General features: G+C 53.8%; 5 protein-coding genes across 5 annotated transcripts; 3 read left to right on the top strand and 2 right to left on the bottom strand.

The window, feature by feature from the left end:
* Nucleotides 1-869: 869 nt before the first annotated feature.
* NECHADRAFT_63615 (uncharacterized protein) lies at nucleotides 870-4553 on the bottom strand. Its single transcript, XM_003050409.1, has 4 exons — nucleotides 4175-4553; nucleotides 4013-4070; nucleotides 3147-3853; nucleotides 870-3056 (listed from the first exon to the last, which is right to left on the bottom strand). Exons 1-4 carry the CDS (start codon nucleotides 4328-4330, stop codon nucleotides 2094-2096), a joined length of 1884 nt encoding a protein of 627 aa, XP_003050455.1. The 5' UTR covers nucleotides 4331-4553; the 3' UTR covers nucleotides 870-2093.
* Nucleotides 4554-8566: 4013 nt separating this feature from the next.
* Nucleotides 8567-9312, top strand: NECHADRAFT_102827 (uncharacterized protein). Its single transcript, XM_003050022.1, has 3 exons — nucleotides 8567-8692; nucleotides 8752-8793; nucleotides 8856-9312. The coding sequence occupies exons 1-3, from the start codon at nucleotides 8647-8649 to the stop codon at nucleotides 9056-9058; spliced, it is 291 nt and encodes a 96-aa protein (XP_003050068.1). The 5' UTR covers nucleotides 8567-8646; the 3' UTR covers nucleotides 9059-9312.
* A 1080-nt stretch (nucleotides 9313-10392) lies between these two features.
* Nucleotides 10393-10921, top strand: NECHADRAFT_96233 (40S ribosomal protein S22; the record flags this gene model as incomplete). Its single annotated transcript, XM_003050023.1, has 3 exons — nucleotides 10393-10409; nucleotides 10511-10669; nucleotides 10732-10921. 3 exons carry the CDS (start codon nucleotides 10393-10395, stop codon nucleotides 10919-10921), a joined length of 366 nt encoding a protein of 121 aa, XP_003050069.1.
* A 1556-nt stretch (nucleotides 10922-12477) lies between these two features.
* On the top strand, nucleotides 12478-13977 carry NECHADRAFT_96234 (uncharacterized protein; the record flags this gene model as incomplete). The annotated part of the gene is made up of 1 exon (XM_003050024.1): nucleotides 12478-13977. The coding sequence occupies one exon, from the start codon at nucleotides 12478-12480 to the stop codon at nucleotides 13975-13977; it is 1500 nt and encodes a 499-aa protein (XP_003050070.1).
* A 1279-nt stretch (nucleotides 13978-15256) lies between these two features.
* On the bottom strand, nucleotides 15257-16225 carry NECHADRAFT_48520 (uncharacterized protein; the record flags this gene model as incomplete). Its single annotated transcript, XM_003050410.1, has 1 exon — nucleotides 15257-16225. The coding sequence occupies one exon, from the start codon at nucleotides 16223-16225 to the stop codon at nucleotides 15257-15259; it is 969 nt and encodes a 322-aa protein (XP_003050456.1).
* Nucleotides 16226-20785: the final 4560 nt, after the last annotated feature.

Genomic DNA, 20785 nt, shown 5'->3' on the forward strand with positions numbered 1-20785 from the left:
GAGGCCAGCAACGACAGATCTCTACCCGGGAAAGGAGATTTCTCATGAGTGGGGAGGATAATGGGAGATTTTGACAAGACACCGGGATATTTGACACCGGGACAGGCTGGCACCACTCGAGAGACTTCAGAGTGGGATTTTGAGGCCACATTTCGTTGCCATTCGTCTTGATGAAACTTGAGGGTTCACGACAGTGAGTAGCCCAGCTTCACACCAGAGACAGCCAGAGACATGATCAAGCTACTATGGATTTTTGGAGGCTCTAGGGATGGGTAATAGGAGCCATGTATCACATACTGTATGACAGAATCACATAGAAAATGAACCAAGATTAGTTGGTCTTAAACTTGCCTCTCATCGTTTGACTGCCTGGTTACATATATAGTAGCAATCTCTTTGCTGGGCCTTTTCCCCCCTTCACCATCAACAATGAACATGCAGTCTACCCAGTTCACCGATCCTGTATAGCCCCTACGCCCAGCCAGATCTTGTCAGCAAAATCGTACAAAAAGCCAGAACACAAGGAAGCACCTCTTGGACACTCGAGACAAACACGAGAGACTGAGATCAACACCTCTCAAGATTGTCCATCGAGAACGAAATGGGGGATAAAACAACAGACATTAAAACAAGGACGGCTCTCATCCTTCCTATCCTATTCCATCTCGACCAGAGTTTCTTTGCCAAACAGTCTTCTTCATCTTTACCCTCCCTCCCCTGAGTTGGTGGTATCATGCCAGGAGAAAAACATCATCAACATCAAGTGAAACCCCCCTATTCTCTTGCATATATTCCCTAGTAGGACCACTCAAGAATGAACAGGGGAACCAAAACATCAGAAGAGAGAGAGAGAGAGAGGAGAACAGAGGCAAGAGAGACAGATTAAACGAGAACCACCAGCACCACCACCCCGGAACCCCTCCCTCCTTTCCCTAGCAGCAAACAACAAAGATATAGCCAGCCTCTGTGAGATGATATATGTTTTTTTTTCCCTTTTTTGACACACCCCGACTCCTCCATGTCCGCCGCCCCTTAATATGTTTTCCTCCCTTTGGTAGTAGTTCCATGGCCGCTCCGTTTCCAGCTCCCCAGCTCCTGCGCGTCCCAGGTGAAAATGAGATGAAATGAATAAACAGGTAGATGAAGAAATAGAGAGAAACAAGATGTAAGATGGGTTGATGTTGTTTATGCGAGGTGAAGTGATGAAAGATGAACAAGGGGGGGGTTGAAATCAAACTTGTGTGTGTGTGTGTGTGTGTGAATAATGAAGGACAAAGCATAATAAACAGATAGACAGACAGATAGACAAACATGAAGAGTGAAAATAGGGGCAGGGATGACAACAGAGAAAAGCAGCTTGTCGGGCAACAACCAAGCTAACACCGGCGAACTGGATATTTGAGTCACACAGAAAAGCCAAGATATACCCTTACACTCCCCTGCGCTATGCACCCAACCCCCCGAACCCATTTTCCAGCAATGCCGCCGCCTCCGTCCCGTAAAGACCCCGGGGAATCAGATCAAGTAGTCTGTCGATCCATGGCCCTCTCCTTCTCTCGTCACATCACTCTCGTTCCCTCCCAAGAACTAAGTGACAGACTCGAGAGACAAAGAAGCCTCGACGACGACGACAACTCTGCCGCCCCCTGGGCTTATCAAAAATGAAACAGGCCGTGGCCCCCAGCAAGTAATAGCCCGTACCGAATAGACTCGTCCCTCAACACCAAGCAGCACAGAAAGCCCCTGGCATCGGCGAGGTACTCAAGTCACTTTTGTCTTCCAACCTTTCGAAATTTTGTAACACGTCCCGCCTTGAATCAAGTAGTATCCGACACTCCGTCCTGGTCTTCCGAAACCAATACACACACCGTACCGCCTTTCCTTTGAGAGAACAACCAAGTCCAGAAGGTATTTGCCAAGGTCAAATGCTCTATGTTCATCATTCAAAGTCGTTTTTGCGCAAAAAAAAAGTGACACGGAACCGTCCGCCACCGGTTATCTTCCTCGCTTTGCTGCTGATGGATAGATGCCTGCCTGGCGGAGGCCCAACGAGAACGTGTACACAACGGCCCGGCTAAAGCAGCTTGTACTGCTTAAGCGGGCGACTTGTTGGGAGGCGCCGAGCCACCGTTCTGGCGAGCATCTCCACCGCTGACAGACAGACCACCGATGCCGCTCGACAGGAACGCAAAGGGGTCGTTCTCGTTGCTACCGCCGCTGTTGTTGGCGTTGTTGTTATAGAAGTTGTTGGACGGTCCGGCAGACGCGGGGCCGTTGGTGGCCGACTGGAAAGCAGCCTCAGCAGCTCTGCTATCAAAGGGGCCGGCCGAGTGGGAACCAGGGCCGGAGCCGAAGCCGTGTGTGTTCAGAGAGCTTGGGTAAGCCGCCGCACCACCACCGATGCCGGAGGGAAGATAGTGGCTGGGAGGGCCACCAAAGTGCTGGTTGTAACCACCGCCAGAGCCGAACGAGCTGCCAGAAGCGAAAGGTCCAGGTCCGGGAGCACCGCCCATGGCGCCCTGGTTCATGCCGTACTGTGAAGCATTGTCCATCGGAGAAGGGTAACCAGAGTCGGCAACGACAGCAGCACCCGCGCGGCTGGCACCGCAACGCAGACAACAGACGTTCTTGGCGAAGTTGTGGTAGCCACATACCTCATTGCCGCACTTCCAATCACCGGCACGGAATGGCACAACACCGCTACCACCCATGCGTCCGCCACCGTGGCCCATGGGACCGTGGTGACCGCCGTGGGGAGGAGGAGGCATCATAGCAGGGGGGCCGTAACCGTATCCTCCGTAGTTGCCACCACCCATATCGTTCGAGGGGCCGGCGCCGACAGCGGGGAACGAGCATCGGAAGCAGGCGGTTCGGCGCTGGAAGTTGGAGAAGCCGCAAGAGGGACAGGTCCAGTCACCGGGTCGAGGGCGGTTCTTACTGGGAGGGAAGGGAGTCAGGATATCCTGAGCGCGGTCGAGGACACGGCTGGACGAGGGCGAGACTTCAATGGCCTTCTCATTAAGGGCACGGCCATTCATGCAAAGGCTCTCGGCAGCCTGTGATTGATTAGCATCGACACATTGTAAATCTTTGCGTGTGGCCACGCAGTGGAACCACCCCAACAAAGGGCGTCTCAGTCAACTCACCTCCTCATGGGAAGAAAAGACAGCAAAGCCGGTACCGGTGGGCTTGTGCTGCTCGGGAGTTCGAAGGGTCCAGAAGGCGATGGGCCGGCCACCAAACTGGGTGAACCAGCTCTCAAGCTCCGACTGAGTGGTGTCGTGGGGAAGACCCGACATGTGAAGAACCTTGCTCCTCTCTGAGAGGAAGGCTCGGACGTCAGCTCGGGCATCCATAGGTCGTGTCAGCACATCGGGGTGTTCCTGGGGAGGCTGTGACTTTCTGATCAAGCCCCGGAGGACACGGGCGAGGGTAATAGCCTCCTCCATCGCACGCCGAGGCGAAGCTGGGGCAAGCGCCTGCAGGTGGAAGGGGAGGTTGTGCTTGATGGGAGCGCTCGACTGAACGGGCTCGACCTCGAGAGCGGCGCAGATGTTGGAGAGCATTGATGGTCCGAAAGGCAGGGACTCGGGATGGTGCTGCTGCCAGCGCTGGTACTCAGTGCGGAGGTCGAAGGTTCGCGAGTGCTGGAGGTAAGGAGGCAGCACAACGGCCTTGTCGCGGGCTTCGCGAGGAAGCTGGACACGGAGGTCCCATGCATCGAGTGTGACAAAGACGAAGTCGAGGTTCTTGGAGGTCAAGTACTCGGTAGCGAATGTGTCGAATCGGGTGATAGCGTCTCTAAAGGTACCAGCGTTTCGAACATGCTCCCAAGTCAAAGTGGTCAGGCTCGCTGTAGAATATGTGTTAGCCCAAGCATTCTATCATTGACCGACCCCAGACGCCAACAGCGGGAAATTTTGGTAGTAGTCGGGCGCGTGGTTGGCGGAGCCAGACAGCGTGGAGCAAATCGAGATGGAGATGTCCGGGGCAGTAGCGTCAGAAAACTTACTGCAGAGAGGAGTGATGGGAGTGTTGACTGGCTTGACGAGGACACTCTCGTGGGTGATCTGGCAGGTTCAAGACTGGGTCAGCAATCCATCGGTCACGGGCTGCACCTCTGGTCGGATGTGTATCTGGACAGATGGCAGAGCGGGCAGGATGTGCTACTCACCTCCTCGAGCGAGTTTGCGTCGAGCAAGATCCAACCAAGCTCAATCACCTCGGCCGAGTCCTTTGTCACATAAACGCCGTGCTCGTCACAGGTGGTCGCAACATGGATCACGACATAGCGATCGATGTTGAGTTGGGGCAGCTGTTGCGAAGACATGGCTGCGGCGGGATCGGTCGGACGAGGACCGACGACGATGCAGAGAAGGAGGAAAAGAGTGTTTGCGAGCGACGCGGAGGCGCAGCGGAGGACGACGACGGAAAGGTATCGCGGGTATAACGTATGTAGACTCGCCGTAGACGACAAGAATCGGCGTCGTATAATATGAAGGTGCAACTAACTAGCCCGTGGCCCGGCCAGGTCGCGATGATGGAGGTGGAAGAAGAGGTAACGGGGAGGTTTGAAGTTGCGGGAATCGGATGTGGCCAGTGAAGCTTCAGGGGGTCGTGCCAGCACGAAAAGGGCCTCAGGCGGTAGGCAGGTACTTGCAGTTAGGTCGACTCTAGGAAGGGGGTACATGCCACCAAAGTACCTGTATTTAGTGGGGAAAGACGAGACAGGTCAGGTCGGGCTGTCAGCACACGCTCCAGATCATGTCAGTTATCTGAGGGAGAAGAAGAAAAAGGTATTGAGGGTGCGAGAGAGTGTCAATGCAGCGTTATTAGTAAATTGACATGAATATCGGGTGACTACAGCTACCAAAGAAACATTTGAAACTTTAGAGTGCGAGACAAATGGCAAGAAACAAGGTGACATGTTGGTCTTTGTCACTGCTACCTCTCAAACGTTTCCCCGAAGCTTGCCCAGGGAGCAAGCACTCCAGAATGGAGCCCACCCGGTGAAGGTCACCCTCCTCCCCTGCCCGGGGCCGAGCTGATGCCACCAGGTAGGTAGGTAGGCGTAGGCAGTTACAGTGGTTACAGTGAGTGGGCTGCAGGGGGCTACGCAACAGCTGCGTACCCGTACCTGTGCCTATCTGCCTGCGTGGGCGGGCGAGCTGTCAGGGAGGTTGCCGTCCCGTCCTCTCGCTAGAAGGATGCCGGCACGGGTTGAAAAACGTCTAGAAACCCCGGAGGCTCGAGTCCCCTGAACTCTCCGAGGACCTCATAGAACTCAATGCGGTCCTTACTAGGTTTTCGGTGGAGGCAATCCGGCGGATGCGGAGTCGGGGCTGTTGGATTGAATTTACGGGGAGCGTCGACGCTCGTTCACGAAGGTACATGCAGCGGCGAGGCGAAATAGGCCAGGTTGCGTCCCCTGAAAGTGTCTTTGAACAAAGGCTTCAAGGGTAGGTGTTGGAGGTCGACGGATAAGCTGCGAAACCGTTGTCGTAGCTTTTACGCGTGGTCAACGGCTGAGCCCATCAGCAGCCGGCATCATTGTGGAAAGCCCACTACCACAATAAGATATTCAGTGATGGATGATTCAGGTCAAGGCTTGCCTATTTTGTACATCCTATGCCTGAATACTTCCCCTTCTGGCTGACGCGAAGACAAGTCTTAATGTAAATAACTTTTGAGGCGTACTCTGAAGCAGCTTCATCCAGGTTGTCCTTCCTCCCGAAGCCTCCGGGCTCATCAACCACCACCCTTAAATAATTCAACAACTCGACGTATCCGTACTTTTTGCTGAGATTCGTCACACCAATACTTACCTCCTCTTGTACTCCATCCATCCTCTTCCCCCTCCGTCAGTAGCCAGCCCGTATCTAAGCACGCGCGCGCATCCATCTACCCTCGGCCAAGACAAATAACCCTGCTGCCGGTACTCCACGCTGAACAGCAGTCCCCAACTTATCATCTCGGCCGTTCTACGCAGTACCTAGCAGCAGGGCGAGCGTGCGCCTGTTTTACCCGGTTCATTCACACGACAATGACTATGACATTACCAATCACGACGCCGTCAAGCTTGTGCAGGCCCTAGAGAATGCACCTTCACAAACATGACAACTCTCTCTTTCGATAGTCACCAACTGCCAAAGTCGGTAATACAGTACGACTTTGTCGAGTCAGTCAAGGGCAGGTCAGGATTAATAACGGAGGCTGAGGTTTGAGTCGGCCGTACTGCGATACAGTAGTGATTGACGGAAGATACTGTCCCACCATTCCAGCAGCAAGCAACAGAAGAGGATGGGATGGATGGAACGAGGGGTGCAGCAGAGCAGTGGCAGCCTCGTTCATCCCGACCTCCATGTCAAGTTCCAGTGTCTATCAATGGCTTCATTCAGCTTCAGGTGCACCTGATGATTCCCAGAGAGGGGCCATCTCCCTGCCTCCCACGTGCGAGACCTCATCTCTCCAGACTCTCAGTCATCCCTTGCGTTGCCAGCTGGGGCCTCTGAGACTGAAAAAGATAAACCGCCAGACAACAGAGCAAGTCATCTATGATGAGGCAGGATGACCTTGCATACAAAGTCCCACCCGCGCGCGGAGACTCGACTTGCCGACTTGGGCGAGGCGTCATCTCGCTCCAACAGCAATCAGTCCACTATGATGTCGGCCCCCTCACTTTTGCTGTGCCCTCTGTTATTCCATCGCTGCTGTTATTGAACGACGGGTTAACGGGGATATCTCATCCAGCTCATTATGAGCATGATTATTGTGAGCTGAAGCTGGGCCACCTCTGCGCTGTCCTCCCTACCTGGTGGTATATTTTGCTCCGTCAAAACATCACCGTCAGTGCTACTCAAGGATGGATCTCCGGGTAAAAGAAGCCCCTCGAATAGTCAACGCCGAACGGCTCTACGGACCTACATGTTCCGTGAGAGCTCAGGGGTTCCAATCCAGACTCGCGATTGAATTTCCCGAGGCGAGGACCAACAGCCAAGCCCATTACTCAGAACCAGCCTCTTCGGGTTTTGCAGGCTCGAAGTTCTCCGTGGAAGTGACCGAGAAGCAATGCAGGCAGCCGATCAGTGACTATGCCTTGCCTTGCCTTGCCTCGCCTTGGCGTACTACAGGGCACACTGTACAGCATCAAGTAGCAGCAACAGCTTCAGCCGCAGTGCAATAACATGAACACGTTGGACTACGCTCACGAACCTCCTAGCCAGCCTCGTCGTCCCACGAAGTTGTCGTACTAACGGTCATTAGCCGCTCACCTCGAGATCAGCACCGCTCGAGCCCGTAGCACTTCGGGGCTCACCTGTGTTCAGGGCACATCCCTCCTCGGATCCCCAGGTGCGACAGCCCGCTGGCAAAGCTTCCCGGGGTTCCGTCCGTTGCTGGCGCGGAAGCGGAAGGGACGTCACCCCGTCCAACGGCTTGGAACCACATATCCTTGTTAGCACAAGCACGTCTTTATTACATTGCGCAACGCCTGGCTCTACCTCGAGGAAGTTATCTCTCGTCCCGGGAGGCAGCCAGTGAGACCGGATTGCTTGGCGCCAACCCGGAGCAGCGGCACTCGGTGCTTTGACCGACCACAGGCCGCATCTTGGACGGCCGTCTCGGCAACCGTGATTTCTCCTGCCTTTCACAACTGTGGCCAAACCAGGCAAGCATATTGCTTTGGCCTAGTGCAGGATATTTCTAGCCTAAGTCCTCTGTGCTAGAAGGGTTAATAGAGGACAACAGGCAAACTGATCAGCCAATTTGGCTCCATTCCCGACTTTGCATGTTCCAGAGACATGCCAACAGCACATGTACGACTTCGGCTAATCACATGCCTACGCAGCAATGCGATTCTCCCATTTCCATCGTTGTTGTAATAGACGTTGATGATATGATCGGGGGTGATGGTGCAGAAGCAGCTGTATCATGAAGCGCTGTGACGCTCAAAGTCGCACTGCATACAGAGGCCCTGCTAACGACACCACGACAGGAACCGCTGTGATTTGAGTGACAGATGGTGCAGGTAGCGGCAGCATCTACTGCTTCGTAGGCGCCCGTAGACTGTTGTCCGAGGACGGGCCTGGGCCTGGGCCTGGGCCTGACCATGAGCGTAGGTTCTGTGTTCTCTGGTGTGTGTCGGGTCGGTGCGATCGGCGTCGAAATATCCGATAGGGTCGATGCTTGGTTGGAGTGGAAAGGACGAGACCGTCAAGGTGATGGATGCCACGGCTGGATTCGCACATGGATTTGTCCATATGCGATAGCCTCGTTCCTATTTTCGGTCCTCGTATTGATATCACTGCCGAATTCCGTTCAATTGCCTCAAATTCGTGATGTTCAACTGTTCTTTATCCGGTTTGGCTTGTGGCAGAAGCACCTGAAAGCGCCTTGTCTACGTCATTGACCGTGCTCCACGTCACAAGCCGGCTTCCTCCAACACCGTCACGTTACTTCCAATTACGCGGCGATGCACACTTCTGCCTGAGGTCGTCTTGAAACATCAAGACTCATTGGGCTTGCCTTGGCTTTTCTCTCTCCTTCATCAAATACCACTCATTATTGACAGCCAGAACGTTCACGCTCGAACAGCCAGTAACTTTATACTCACACTCGCGTCAACTTACACACGACCAAACCGCAATCATGGGTGTCGTCTCAGCCATCTTCCTCGTCCTCATCACCATCCTCTGTATGTTACCCTCCCCTCTGTGATATCTGGGAGTTCTATGGTCACTAACACACCTTCAGTCCCTCCCATCGGTGTCTGGGCCGTTGCAGGATGTGGAATGGGTAAGCTAACATCCCCCGCCTTGTTCCCCTCCGAATTCCATGCTGACGCGGGGTGTTTCAAGATCTCTTCATCAACATCTGCCTGACACTTCTGGGCTACATACCGGGTCATATCCACGCATTCTACGTTGAGTACGTGTATTACGATCGCCGCGAGCAGGCGCGCGAAGGGCGATTCGCAACTGGACCAGCGCCGGGCGTGTACTCGGATAATGTGCAGACAGGAGGCCAGGGCTACGGCACGATAGCTCATCCTACGGCTTGAAGAAATGCTGAAGGACCGATGCCGTTGGAGACTGTTATGGGGTGGATTTTTTATCGGTTTGTTGATGCGGTGGTTTGCATGATGGGTGAAGGCCTTGCGGACAGTTTTTATATGGATAAATGAGGAAAGCGACAAGACATTTCATACTCTCTCTGCTGCCAAACATCCTGTCTTACTTGCTTGCCATGCTGTTCCTGCTTTGGCTCATGGTAGTGTGCATTGACACTAGCAACGGCGGCGCTATTACTTGCTTCAGCTTGATGAGTTGTCAGTTGTCCCAACCGGCGACGTGCAGCATAGCAGAACGGACTATTGAAGTTAATGGGTTTTATAAGCAGGTGATCTGTATCCGATGAGCCGGCTTACGGGTGCTTACCGTAGTATTCGGGCAGGGTTATCTGGTAATGGCAAAGCAGCATCTGGACAGCGCCCTGTCCCTCACGGTGGCCGTATTCTGTGAGCGGGGCTCCCATCGATATGCACGATCATGCCGTGTCGATGTTGATTACTCCCCCAAGGTGACGAATACACCTGGTGAGGAGGCGGTGGGAGGACAGTCATGTTGAAAGCCCCAATCATTGCCAGTCGAACAACACACATCGACAGCCCCGCGTAGGCAGACACCCGGGAAGAGGCAGAAGTGCACGTAGTGTGAATTGCGTCCAAAAGGTGTCCGAGTATGAGCTGTCACCTGTATGTGCTCCGTACATTGCCGACAGTCAAGAATAGATAAGATGGACGATCAGGAACATTCACACCTTCTAATTCCATCTGAGACATGGCTCAATTGACATCCAGGGCAAACATATCCGAGACCAGCAAAAGAGCTGTCAACTGATCGACAAATTTCCCAGGATGTTCAGGGTAGCAAAATGTAGCTACGCCTAGCCCAGCCAATGAGAGGCAACGCGGGGATGGGTGTTAACATTGACCGAGGCGAGCATCGACCCTTTTATCGACAGCCACGACACTCATGCATGTTTCCATGGATGGGCCAATCCAATTCCAATTCCAATCCGATCACCAGAGACTAGAGAGAAGATACGTACCTGAGTCTTGAGGATGGCTTGTGATGCCGGGGCCCAGGCACTGAGACTTTGAGTAGCTTATCGTCACGTGACTCCCCAGACCTTGCGTTATCGGATGCGCATGTCCATCACCAACTCCTCTACATCGAAACTACACGCTCTTCAATCCGGTCAGGGCTCTGTGATCATGGACTCATTTGGGTGATGGCTTTGCCATTCGTTGCAGGTACCTTCAGACTACGACCAGTCTGTCTCTGAAGAACCTGCCGATACACCCTCCCCGTTCTAACCACAAGCAATAACCGCATGCCGTTATACATGTTGTAATCGCCACCGCAAGTGCTCCAGCAACCACCTCGATACGGTTCTGTACCCATCGACTCGGTCAGATGGTCTGAGCCAGTGTTCTGAGTGATGCCTTAAGAGCATCAACAACGCCGAGAAGCAGGGCAAGCGCCAGGTCATTCCTTCGTCTAAGGTCATCGTCAAATTCCTTGAGCTCATGCAGCGCCATGACTATCTCGGAGTTTGAAGAGGTTGATGACCACTGTGGCGGCGAAATTGTCGTCCAACTCAATGGCCGGTTCGTAATCGCCATCCCTAACAGTCTTATGAATCGTCAATTGCTGAGACCTTGCATTTTAGACTGAACAAGTGCGGCGTCATCAGTCCTCGTTTCAACGTGGCTCTGGGAGACCTGGAGAAGTGGGTTGTTCGACTTCTCCCTGCCCGCCAGTTCGGCCATATCGTGCTCACTACTTCCGCGGGCATCATGGATCATGACCAGGCTCGTCGAAAGCATGTCTCGGGCAAGATCCTGGGCTACTTCTACTAGAGGTTCTCACACAGCAGAGCTAGACCCTGGTCACTGAGTGGGGGAGGCTTGGCAAGTGTCACATTGGAGAACTCAAGTTAAGGGACTGTAGAGAACACCTTGGTGAATAAATGACCAACAACAATGCGATTGGGTCAACATGGAGGATTGTTCTTGCAAATTGCTTTCTCCGTATGTCAATACAACACTTGTAAGCTGAGCGTGACTCTTTGCAATCAAACGCCCGGAACGTGAACTATTTTTGTCGTCATGAGTACATCATGTTGAAGCTTGGACATACTGAATGACCTCCAAGCTGGTAAAGCACCAAGACAATTACATTTCAGCAATCAGCATGTCGAGAAATCCAAATCTGCCGAGTACTGTACGTAGGACAGTAATCTCCCATTGCACGCCCCATTATGCCTACTCCATTCCACGATTGTCGTGCTGCGATTGATTGATGCCACATGTTGCTGTCCAGCTGGCAAGGTGCGATTGGCTCGGGCAAAAGAGCAATCCAACCCCCATGCCAATCCGATCCCGATCCACCATCCATGTTTTTTTTGGTTGCCCAGCTTTGATGTGAAAGCGCATCAGCAAAGACGCACAAACGCAAAGGGGCAGAAGAAGGATGAGGAGCTATAGGTACTTCTATCCCGACTCGTTCTTTCTTCCTGTCGTTCCTCCCGTATCTGTGACATTCCGTTCCTATTTTTGCCCCTTCCCCGGCCGGGCAATCTCCACCTCCACTCCTTCCCGTTAGCTTGTCTGCCTCCATCCCATCTCCCCGTGCTTGACTTTACTCTGCCTTACTGTCTAATATCATCTATCACCTGTCAACTCTTGTCCTTCAAACCAACCTACCTACAGGCACCTTGTCGAGACGGGACTACGCCGTACGCAAAAAGAGTGCTAACGCATTATCCTGCCTATCTTTGCTCCCTCTCTTGCATCCTGCATTTGTCGACCCCACCGCGTCGTGGCAACGCATCGCACCGCTTGGCTTCGCTTCGCTTCGTTCGCTCTGCATTGACCGATAACCTAGACAGACAAGGTCAAGATCGCGCTGCATCGTCTTGCCGTATTCGTCTCTGTTTGCTGCACTCACTCGTCAACCTCGTCGACAGCCCAGCCATGTCCTGATTGCCTCTCCCATCAAAATCGTGCACGCCATATTCGCACGTACCAACACAACACATCAAACAACCCCTTTACTGCCCTATCTCTTCAGCCGGCCTACCCCCGGATACCATACCTTGCATGTCCTAGACCGACTGTCGACCACGACTATCCCCAACGGCTCACCACTCCCACCACTCGGCGGCCACCATCACCGCCCTGGACTCGCGTCGACCTCCATACTACACCTTGACGTGTTGAGCTGCTGCTTCTGCTGCCGCCGCCGCTACTTTCAATGCTCCATTGACCCACGCCTGGGGTGTCACTCGTGCTTGATCAAGCCCATCGCCTCTACCTATCGCCGCCGAGGTACACATCTACGACAACGCACACAACACATTCTTGCATAATATATATACCTCCACTCGGCGGCACCCTGATTCGGAGACTTCACCATGCTGTCTTCCACCCTTCAGCCGCCCTCACAACCTTCTCGACCCCCTCAGTCCTCTCGCCATCACGCCGCCGCCTCCACCTCGTCCACCCCAGCCCTCGGCAAATCTCGTCGGCACTCTCTCCCATTTTCCTTCCCGCCTCTCTTTCAGTCCAACACATCGTCGACGAGCCTGGTGCCTTCGACCGCCGAGGGCAAGCCTATACCTGTCGACGACTCTACCGCCGAGCACCGAACAACCGCTCTCCGCGAGCTCAACTCAAACTTTCCCAGCCGCCACCGATACGCAAAGTCAACAGGCGCCCAGAGCAGCACCTACTCCCAGCCTGTGATAGTCCGAAGCTACTACGCTCCCGTACCGACCCGTCCTGTCAGTACAGATCGAGGGGTCGTCATTGTCAACGGCCGAGGACATCGCACAACGTTATCAGAGAGTGGAGGTCCTGCTGCTCTCGTACGGCGTGTGCTTCCGTTTACCTCGAATATCACGCCGGCCAGGAATGGAATGCTGGGAACCATGGCGAGGAACCGAACAAAAAAGCGACTCAATGAACCTGAAGACGCGAAGCTGCCACCGGTAGAGGCATTCCGCTTCAAGAGCTTCATGGCCAGCATCGAGGACCAGAGTGGCGGCACCGATATCAATGCTGATCTGGATCGCATTGCAGAAATCTGTGCCAAGTCCCGGTATTCCTTGAGCAATCAATATGAGGTCCATTACGCTCCTCATGGCTCCGGATCGTCCTTCATACCTGGAGTTGCTCAGACCCAGGAACCTCAGGGACCGACTCTTCAGGCCGTTTCGTCGGATGATGAGCGAAACTTGAGGCGCTCCAGAAGGAGACCAATGGGCATCAGGAGAAATAGTAGAGCAATGGGAACGTTGGAGACCATCATGTCTTCGAGTAGATCTTCCGACGAGGACAAATCCAAGAAGAAGTCTGCAGCTGAGATTGCAGAGGAGGTTCGCGGACGGGCTGCCAAAAAGAGCTCCAGACAAGAATCCTCAGCATCATCCTCCGAAAACGGAGCGGAGGAGAATGCCCCCCAAGAGGAAGATGCCACGACGCAGAGTGCAACTCGCCGAAGGAGATCTGGATCTCTGGCACTCATCGACGGCACTCGGCTGAGCATGCACCTGAATGAACTCAACTCGGCCACCGGCCTTGTCAGCGAACCCGCCCTGCCCCAGACGTCAAGCAGCCAGCTCGAGATCCGCACTGCCCCCGAGGCGGCGCATAAGGAGCGTATCCCTGCACCACCCAAGACTAGACCCGTGTTTGTTGAAGGGCTCGACCAACCCCTTGCTCGTGGTTCCATCTCCCCCGTTGACACTTCGCATGCCCGTCATAGCTTCATCTCGACGCTGAGCGGCTGGGTGACCTGGCGAGCCCCTGAGTCCACGCCCCATTCTCAGGGTCGTGCCGAAGGCAGCTTGCGAGAGCTACTCAAGTCAACTGATGTCAAGGGCAAGGGAATTGAAACAGTGGCATACCATTAAGGTTTCCCACCAAAAACTACGCGAGAGGAAGACAGAACTCTCGCCCAGAGACCGGATATCTGGTGTCCAGCTGACATCACATTCGTCTCGGAGAATCCACCAAAATGCAATGACTGACAATGAATTGATGAACGAATTATGAAGTTACGAGACCAACCCTAAAGGGCCCGCCGATGGCTGGGGACAAAGAGAGATACTACAAAAGCCGAAAAGTTTGCGATCAGATGGTACATTCTCACCAGGGAAGACAGTGTATTCATTCGTGTATATGGAAGATACCTTTGGCGCCGTACCATGTCAGGAGAATGCCTTGATGGCATGCTCACGACGACAATGGATGGTTACTAAAGCAGAGATAGCTGTATGGACGGAGGCCGAGGTTGGCTGTACAATACTGGACGCCATCGAGGACGCAAGGATGGACTATAATAGGCGAGACTCTGTTTGGAAGAGACACCCCTGGAAGACATTGATAACTCTAAGAATGGCCAATATATATTACGGGGATTTTACACATCTTGTTCGATAGCCACATGGCATCCGCTTCTTGATTTCGACATTATCTTACTTGTCACGCCCCTGGCGTCTTGCAAGGTCTTCCTCCTCTTCTTCTATCGCGACGCCCAGATCAATATAGGTATAAGGTACGAACACACTCATGCGCCGAAACAACAAAACTCGACGTGGACCACCCCATCCATCCATTTCCATGCTTCACGAAAGCCAATACCCCCCAAGCGGTGACAGATAAAATATGTGACTCTGCCTCTGCCAATTTGAAACATCTGATGCAAATAGCAAACGCCGCAAGACCAACCCCTGAAGAGGTGGTCAAATATCCCATGAACCGGTGCAATGAGGTCGACAATGCCCGGAAGACTCCTGAAAACAAAGTGTTTTTAAGGGAAAAAAAAGAAAAGACCCCTTTAATGCTTGAGTGACTGAAATCCCAGCCGGTTTGCAGCAACAACAGAGCAAGAGTAGCCAAAGGCAGACGGCTATGCCTTGCTGGTGGCTGCTGGGTGAGGTGGCTTGTTTCCGCCATTCTTGTCAACCTGGAGGCGCTTCGCTTCCCGCTGATCGTTGCCTTCGTTGGTACGCTTCTTGTCCTTTTCTTTCTCCCGGCTTGCGCTGTCTTTGGCGGCTTTCCGGGCCTCTCGGTCTCGGCGTTCGTTTTCTTTGCGGAGAGCCTTGGACTCAAACTCGTGCCAATCTCCATCAATATTGGAGAGCCTGTTGAACGGTTAGTATTTGTGACATAGCAAGAAATAGGAAGGACTCACTCAATAGCCTGTCGTGGTTGTGGTTCTTCTTTGGTGAAGTAAGGATGCTGAAGCACTTCGGACGCGCTGGGGCGTTTGGCAGGATCGTATTGGAACATGGCCGAGAGCAACTCGAACGCTGCCGGCGTCACCTTGTCCCGGTACTTATCGCCAAAGACATTCTTCCGCTTCGCTGTTGGGCGCAATAGTTCAAACCAAGCCATGTCGACGAGGTTGGGCCAGTCCTGAAGAGTCGGCGTACCCAAGATATTATATATCTTTTCCAACTGGCTGAGCTCGGTTCCGTCTCCAGTAAAGATGGCGTGTCGAGCAAATATCTCTACCATGACACATGCCGCGCTCCAAACGTCGACAGCGGCCGTGTACTTTGTTTCTCCGAGTAGCAATTCAGGAGATCGGTACCAGATAGTAATGACACGGTTGGTGTAATCCAACTGATGACGCTTGGCATAGAAACGGGCAAGACCAAAATCGGCAATTTTGAGGATACCTTCATTGCTCACCAAGATGTTGGCTGCTTTGATATCTCGGTGCAAGACTCCTCGGGTGTGGAGGTAATCCAAGCCCTCAAACATTTGTTTGGCGAGATGCTTCTTCTGAGCCGCATCCAGCTTGAACGAGGGGTGGTTCAGGAGACCTGTGAGATCATGCGATAGATATTCAAAAACCATGAAGCAATCGTTCTTCTCTACCATGACCTCTTGAAGGGCGACAATGTTGACATGCCTGAGCGACTGTAGAAGCTTGATTTCTCGAACGGCCGTGACGGGGAAACCGTCGCGCTCACCCTCCATGCGGATTCGTTTGAGGGCAACAAGATTCTTTGTATAGACGTTGAGGCCCTTGAAGACCTTGCCGTAGGTGCCAGATCCGATAACAGACTCGTTTCCAGGCTTCCTGAAGAAGACTGAATCTGAGTCAGCTAGGTCGGCCGGGAGAGTCGGTCTCGGCTTCGGCCGCTTCATGATCTTCTTGACCTTGCGCATCCGTGGTGCCACCCTGGGTCCTTCTGGGGGCTGGCGGTGATCATGTCTTGAGCGAGACGAGGCTGGTTCGGTGGGGGCACTTCGGGGAGGTTCTCGATCCCGGTTTTCCTTTGGAGGCTCTCTTCGTGGGGCGGCGTTTAGCTTCTGCGAGATCTCGGGTTTCGGTGCTGTGACGGCAGGTTTCGATGAGGGTTTGAACGCGAAGCTGAACTTGCCCCCAGACGAGGCTGATTGCGAGCCTGGACCTGATGGTGGTGGTCGATTTGGAGTCGTGGCGGCGTCTCCTTCAGCTCCATCTCTACCTTCACCCGTAACCTGGGCATCATTGGATGGTTGAAGAGGCTCAGTTTCGGTGTCCATCATGTCATGATTTGCATCGTCAACATCGTTTTGAGAGTTTCCGAATCGACCGTTTCCGGCCTCGTCGTGGTGTCCTCGTGGAGGAGGGCCTTGATTCCAAGGAGAGTTTTTGAAGCCACCCCGGCCTCGACTGGAGAAGGAGCCACCCCGGAAGCCACCCCCTCTGTAGCCACCACGGTAATTTCCTTGAGGATACTGCTGCATGGGACCGGTTGGAGCGGCATATGGGGGTGAGTGAGATGGATTTGCGTGGTAATGACTTGAGGGGCCATTGGGCGGACCATAGTTGGTGCTATGGGCGTATTGAGGAGGATATTGTCTAGAGACATGTTAGTATTGGCTTTTTAGCATTTGCATTCCCGAGATATCTTACTGCGAGCCGTTCCATCCACCACGGGACGCTCCATACGGCGACTGCGATGGTGAATTGTGGTAGGATCCTCCTTGCTGAGGAGATTGTGAATAGGGGTCATTGCCATATTGCGACTTCTGGGGGTACATGGGGTTGTAGCCTCCTCCCCTATGGTTACCTCGAGATGTCATGTCTTCGTCAATGTCCGATCTTGAAGAATGACGCCTGCCGGGAGACGTTTCTCGAGACCTGCGCTCTCGGCTCGCCTGAGGCGAACGTGGATGTGTCTGCCTCTTAGACGACTGACGATCAGAATCTGAGGCACGGTGGTCGTCGCGAGGCGATAGACGGGCGCGACGAGATGAAGACGGCCGGTTTTCAGGTGCGGGGGAGCGACTGTGTGATCGTTGTTGGGGTTTGTCTGCTCGAGCCCAAGGTTCACGGTCCGCGCGCCTGGAGCCAGCCTCGGACCTGGTTGGAGATCGAGTGCGTGATCGGCGCCTGTCTGCCGTCCGCGTTGGCGATTTTGGAGACCGTCCGTGGCGACGGGGTGATGGTTTCCGTCGCTCACGCGAGGGATGTCGGGCGTATTTCCTCGAGGTGGACTCGGGGCTATAGTCCCTTGTCCTGACCCGTGGACTTCTGTCCCTCCTCGATCTCTTTCGGCTTGAGCTTGTTAGAGATGGACTCCGGCTTCGATGGCGCTTGGCTGCTGATGGAGAATTGCGGCTGGTTCGCTCACGACTCCGGCTCCGGCGACGTGACTTGTCTTCGGACTCGCGGTGGCGCTCCCTCTCGGCTCGGTAACGAGGGATGAGATCGTCGACGTCGGGGGCCCGGCGAGAGGGCTCGGGAGATGGGCGAGAACCGCGATCACGACTGCGATCGCGTGAATGTCGGCGGCGACGGGAGGAGCCAGGCTCAGGTCTCGTTGAAGGGCGATCGCGGCGGGCGTCTGAACCGTGGCGAGATTCACGGGCTTCACGGGGAGATCTTGATCTTTGTGATGGCTTCACTCCTCGCTCGGCTCGAGCCCGTTCTCCTTGGTCATCACGTTCCTGGTCGTCTCTCATGGCAGCATGTCGAGGTCGACGTGGAGGCTTGGATGGGTGCTCCATGCTGGCAGCCGGGCGTTGAGTTTTTAGCAGTAACTCGCACGTTAAATCGCCGCACCTTAGCCGAGCCACGACCAGGATCGACTTCAGTGACTCGACCCGCTATCAGCGACCGGACCGTGCAGCGTGGGCGTGAGTTGCGGGGAACAATAGAACTCAGTTTGGCCAGATGCAGGTGATAAGTCCTGCCATCTGCTGGCGAGTGAGAGAAAAAAGGATGAAAGCTGTTGACGGAGAAACAAGTCGCGAAGTTGGCGCTTGCTCCACGCAAGCAGAAACTCGGTCGCTGGTACCGTTAGCTCCAGGCGGTCTCGTTGTGGTTCACAGCCGGGCCCTAGAACCATCAGTCAGTTAGTTGGTTGATGCGCTGCGCGCCCTGCGATGATGTGCGCGTTGGCGGCTGAATCGAGGACCTGACAACACCCTCCAACCTTGGGGAGCCTTGCGAGAGCCTTGTGCGTGCACTTGCAGGCCTTTTCTCTGCGGGCTCCCTCTCGATTGCCACTGCACTCGTTCTCTTCTCGTCCTTTCTCCCAGTCGAGCGAGTGGTGCAGAGTCAAGCGTCTCAAAGCCTCATCAGGCTGTGAAGTGAAATCCGTTGGGTTAATCCCCAAGTGGTTCCACCGACGTGACGAGGAACCAGCACCACCTCATTGCTGGCCCGAGAGAGCCCAGGTACTACATACGAATCCGTGTGGATGATTTACGACGAATGCCAGTCCTTTCGACCTTCAGTAGTCGTGCGACGAGTCCAGTTTCTGTCTGGACAAGAGGATGAACCTCTAATGGCGCAGAAAAACGGTTTCTGCACTTAGCATGTCCAGGTCTGGTTCATGGAGCGCTTCAGGCGACAAATGTGAATGAAGGGTTGCCCGCGTGTCAAGATACCGCGAGGCCTTGAAATCGCCGCATCTTTCAAAGTGCGGGGAAGCAAGCTGCAAGCACCGATCTCCTCACAAGTTGCGTCCATCGATCAGCTCATTTAGCTGTGACGCTGCTTGAGGCATTTCTCCCATGGCAGTCAAGATATCCTCCAAGCCAGCCTCACAAGGGCCAGACTGTCACGAGTCTCCACCGTGGGCTTGGTGAGGCCTCTATGGCCAAACCCGTAAAACTGCAAGGCAGAAAACTTGTCAGATGGAAGTCGGGACCACCTGAAAAGGAGTTGAATCCCAAAGCGAGAGCTAGGCAGGCCTCGTCCATCGTCATCTTGGTCGCAAGAGTGTAGACAGTTGCCTGAAACGGTTGTGGTCTGCATTTCCAGTAGGCATCATTCGTGGCATGGCGCGGTAGCTTTCCTTCATGATTGCCCGCCCCATCATTTAGGACGTGCGGCACAAAGCCCTTTTTTCTTTCTTGAGATGTGCTCGGCACTGTTGCATGCAAAGATCGCGTGCAAAAAAGTGTCGGCTGTAATGGCAAAGGGTATTCCTGACATGGTCGATCGGGAGTCGTCATGGAAACTCGGATCGTCGGAAAGGGAGGGCCCTGAGTTGGCCTGTTGACGTTGAACGGATCATCCCATCTTGTATTGCAGCCTCAGTCGGGCAGGCGAAGCAAGCATAATCTCCTGCGAAAGCATCGCGCCATGGAAAATTTCCCCGGATGTCGCTTCTTGGTGTGTATTACGGGCGGCGTGCTGGAGTCATCTTATGGTGTTTGAGGCTTTGTTGGAGAAGGACGATTAGATCCTGCTTGTGCGATCTGCTAAGCCCAGGGAAGAGCCAGCGTGGAAGTCACGTGGAAAGTGGCGTGCAGTGCACGTGTTGGATGAAAGGACTTGGGAAGGACCAGCCATGAGAGTAACGAGGATATTGCTTCTCGTCTACATTTCCAAGACATTTACCCAAAAACAACTGTACTCTCTTAAACATTACGCCGAGTGTTGTTTCCTTCAACTTCTGCTTCTTTTCCAAGGGAGGGAAAAAAGCATGGGCGCTCAATGCCATCACTGAATATCTGTCGTTGGTCCTACTAGATGGGTCCAAGTGAGGAAACTCGAGAAACCTGCAACACCAGCAAATCATACAGAATATGCCACGCCTTTAAATGTTATCTCCTACAGGTATCATCCATCCTTCGATTCCTATCTGACCCCTGATTTACGCATGGATGCTCCAAAAGACAGGCATCTTATCGCCAACACGTCAATGCAATCCCCTTTAATCGTGCCTCGGCTCGTTGCCATAGAGCCCCACTTACCGAGCATCACGGCGAGACTTTACAGCCTCGGACTCGTCATGGAGCCCGGTTGAAGAAGACCTGACTCGAAATTTGGTGGCACCAGAAATCTCGAGGTTTGCTTGGTGCTTGCTAGACCCGATGCAGAAAAATCGACCGAGCTGAGACCAGTTTGCCTCATCGAAACAACGTGAAACTTGAAGGAAATCGTCCTGTGCTGGAATTGTCGGTCATGGCCATTCCATTTCTCTCGGCCGCCGGATGAGATCCACCCCGTGTAACTCGGACCCGTTGTCGTTTTGCTGGGGGCGACTACTACGTACTTGGATCTATTAATACTACTCTGTCGCAGTTTTGTTCTCCATGCGCTGCAATCCTCTTAATCCCCCTTCCTCTCTATTCTGCCTATATAGAGGACTTCAGCACCCTGGCCGATCCCTATATCGTTTACTCCAGGGCCAGCGCCATCATCTTCGTCCCCCGCATCAACAACACAGGTACCTGTCGCATACCGCTCCACGAACTGCCGTG

Source organism: Fusarium vanettenii, assembly GCF_000151355.1.
Source record: "Fusarium vanettenii 77-13-4 chromosome 9 genomic scaffold NECHAsca_6_chr9_2_0, whole genome shotgun sequence".
In the NCBI taxonomy this organism is placed as follows: Eukaryota; Fungi; Ascomycota; class Sordariomycetes; order Hypocreales; family Nectriaceae; genus Fusarium; species Fusarium vanettenii.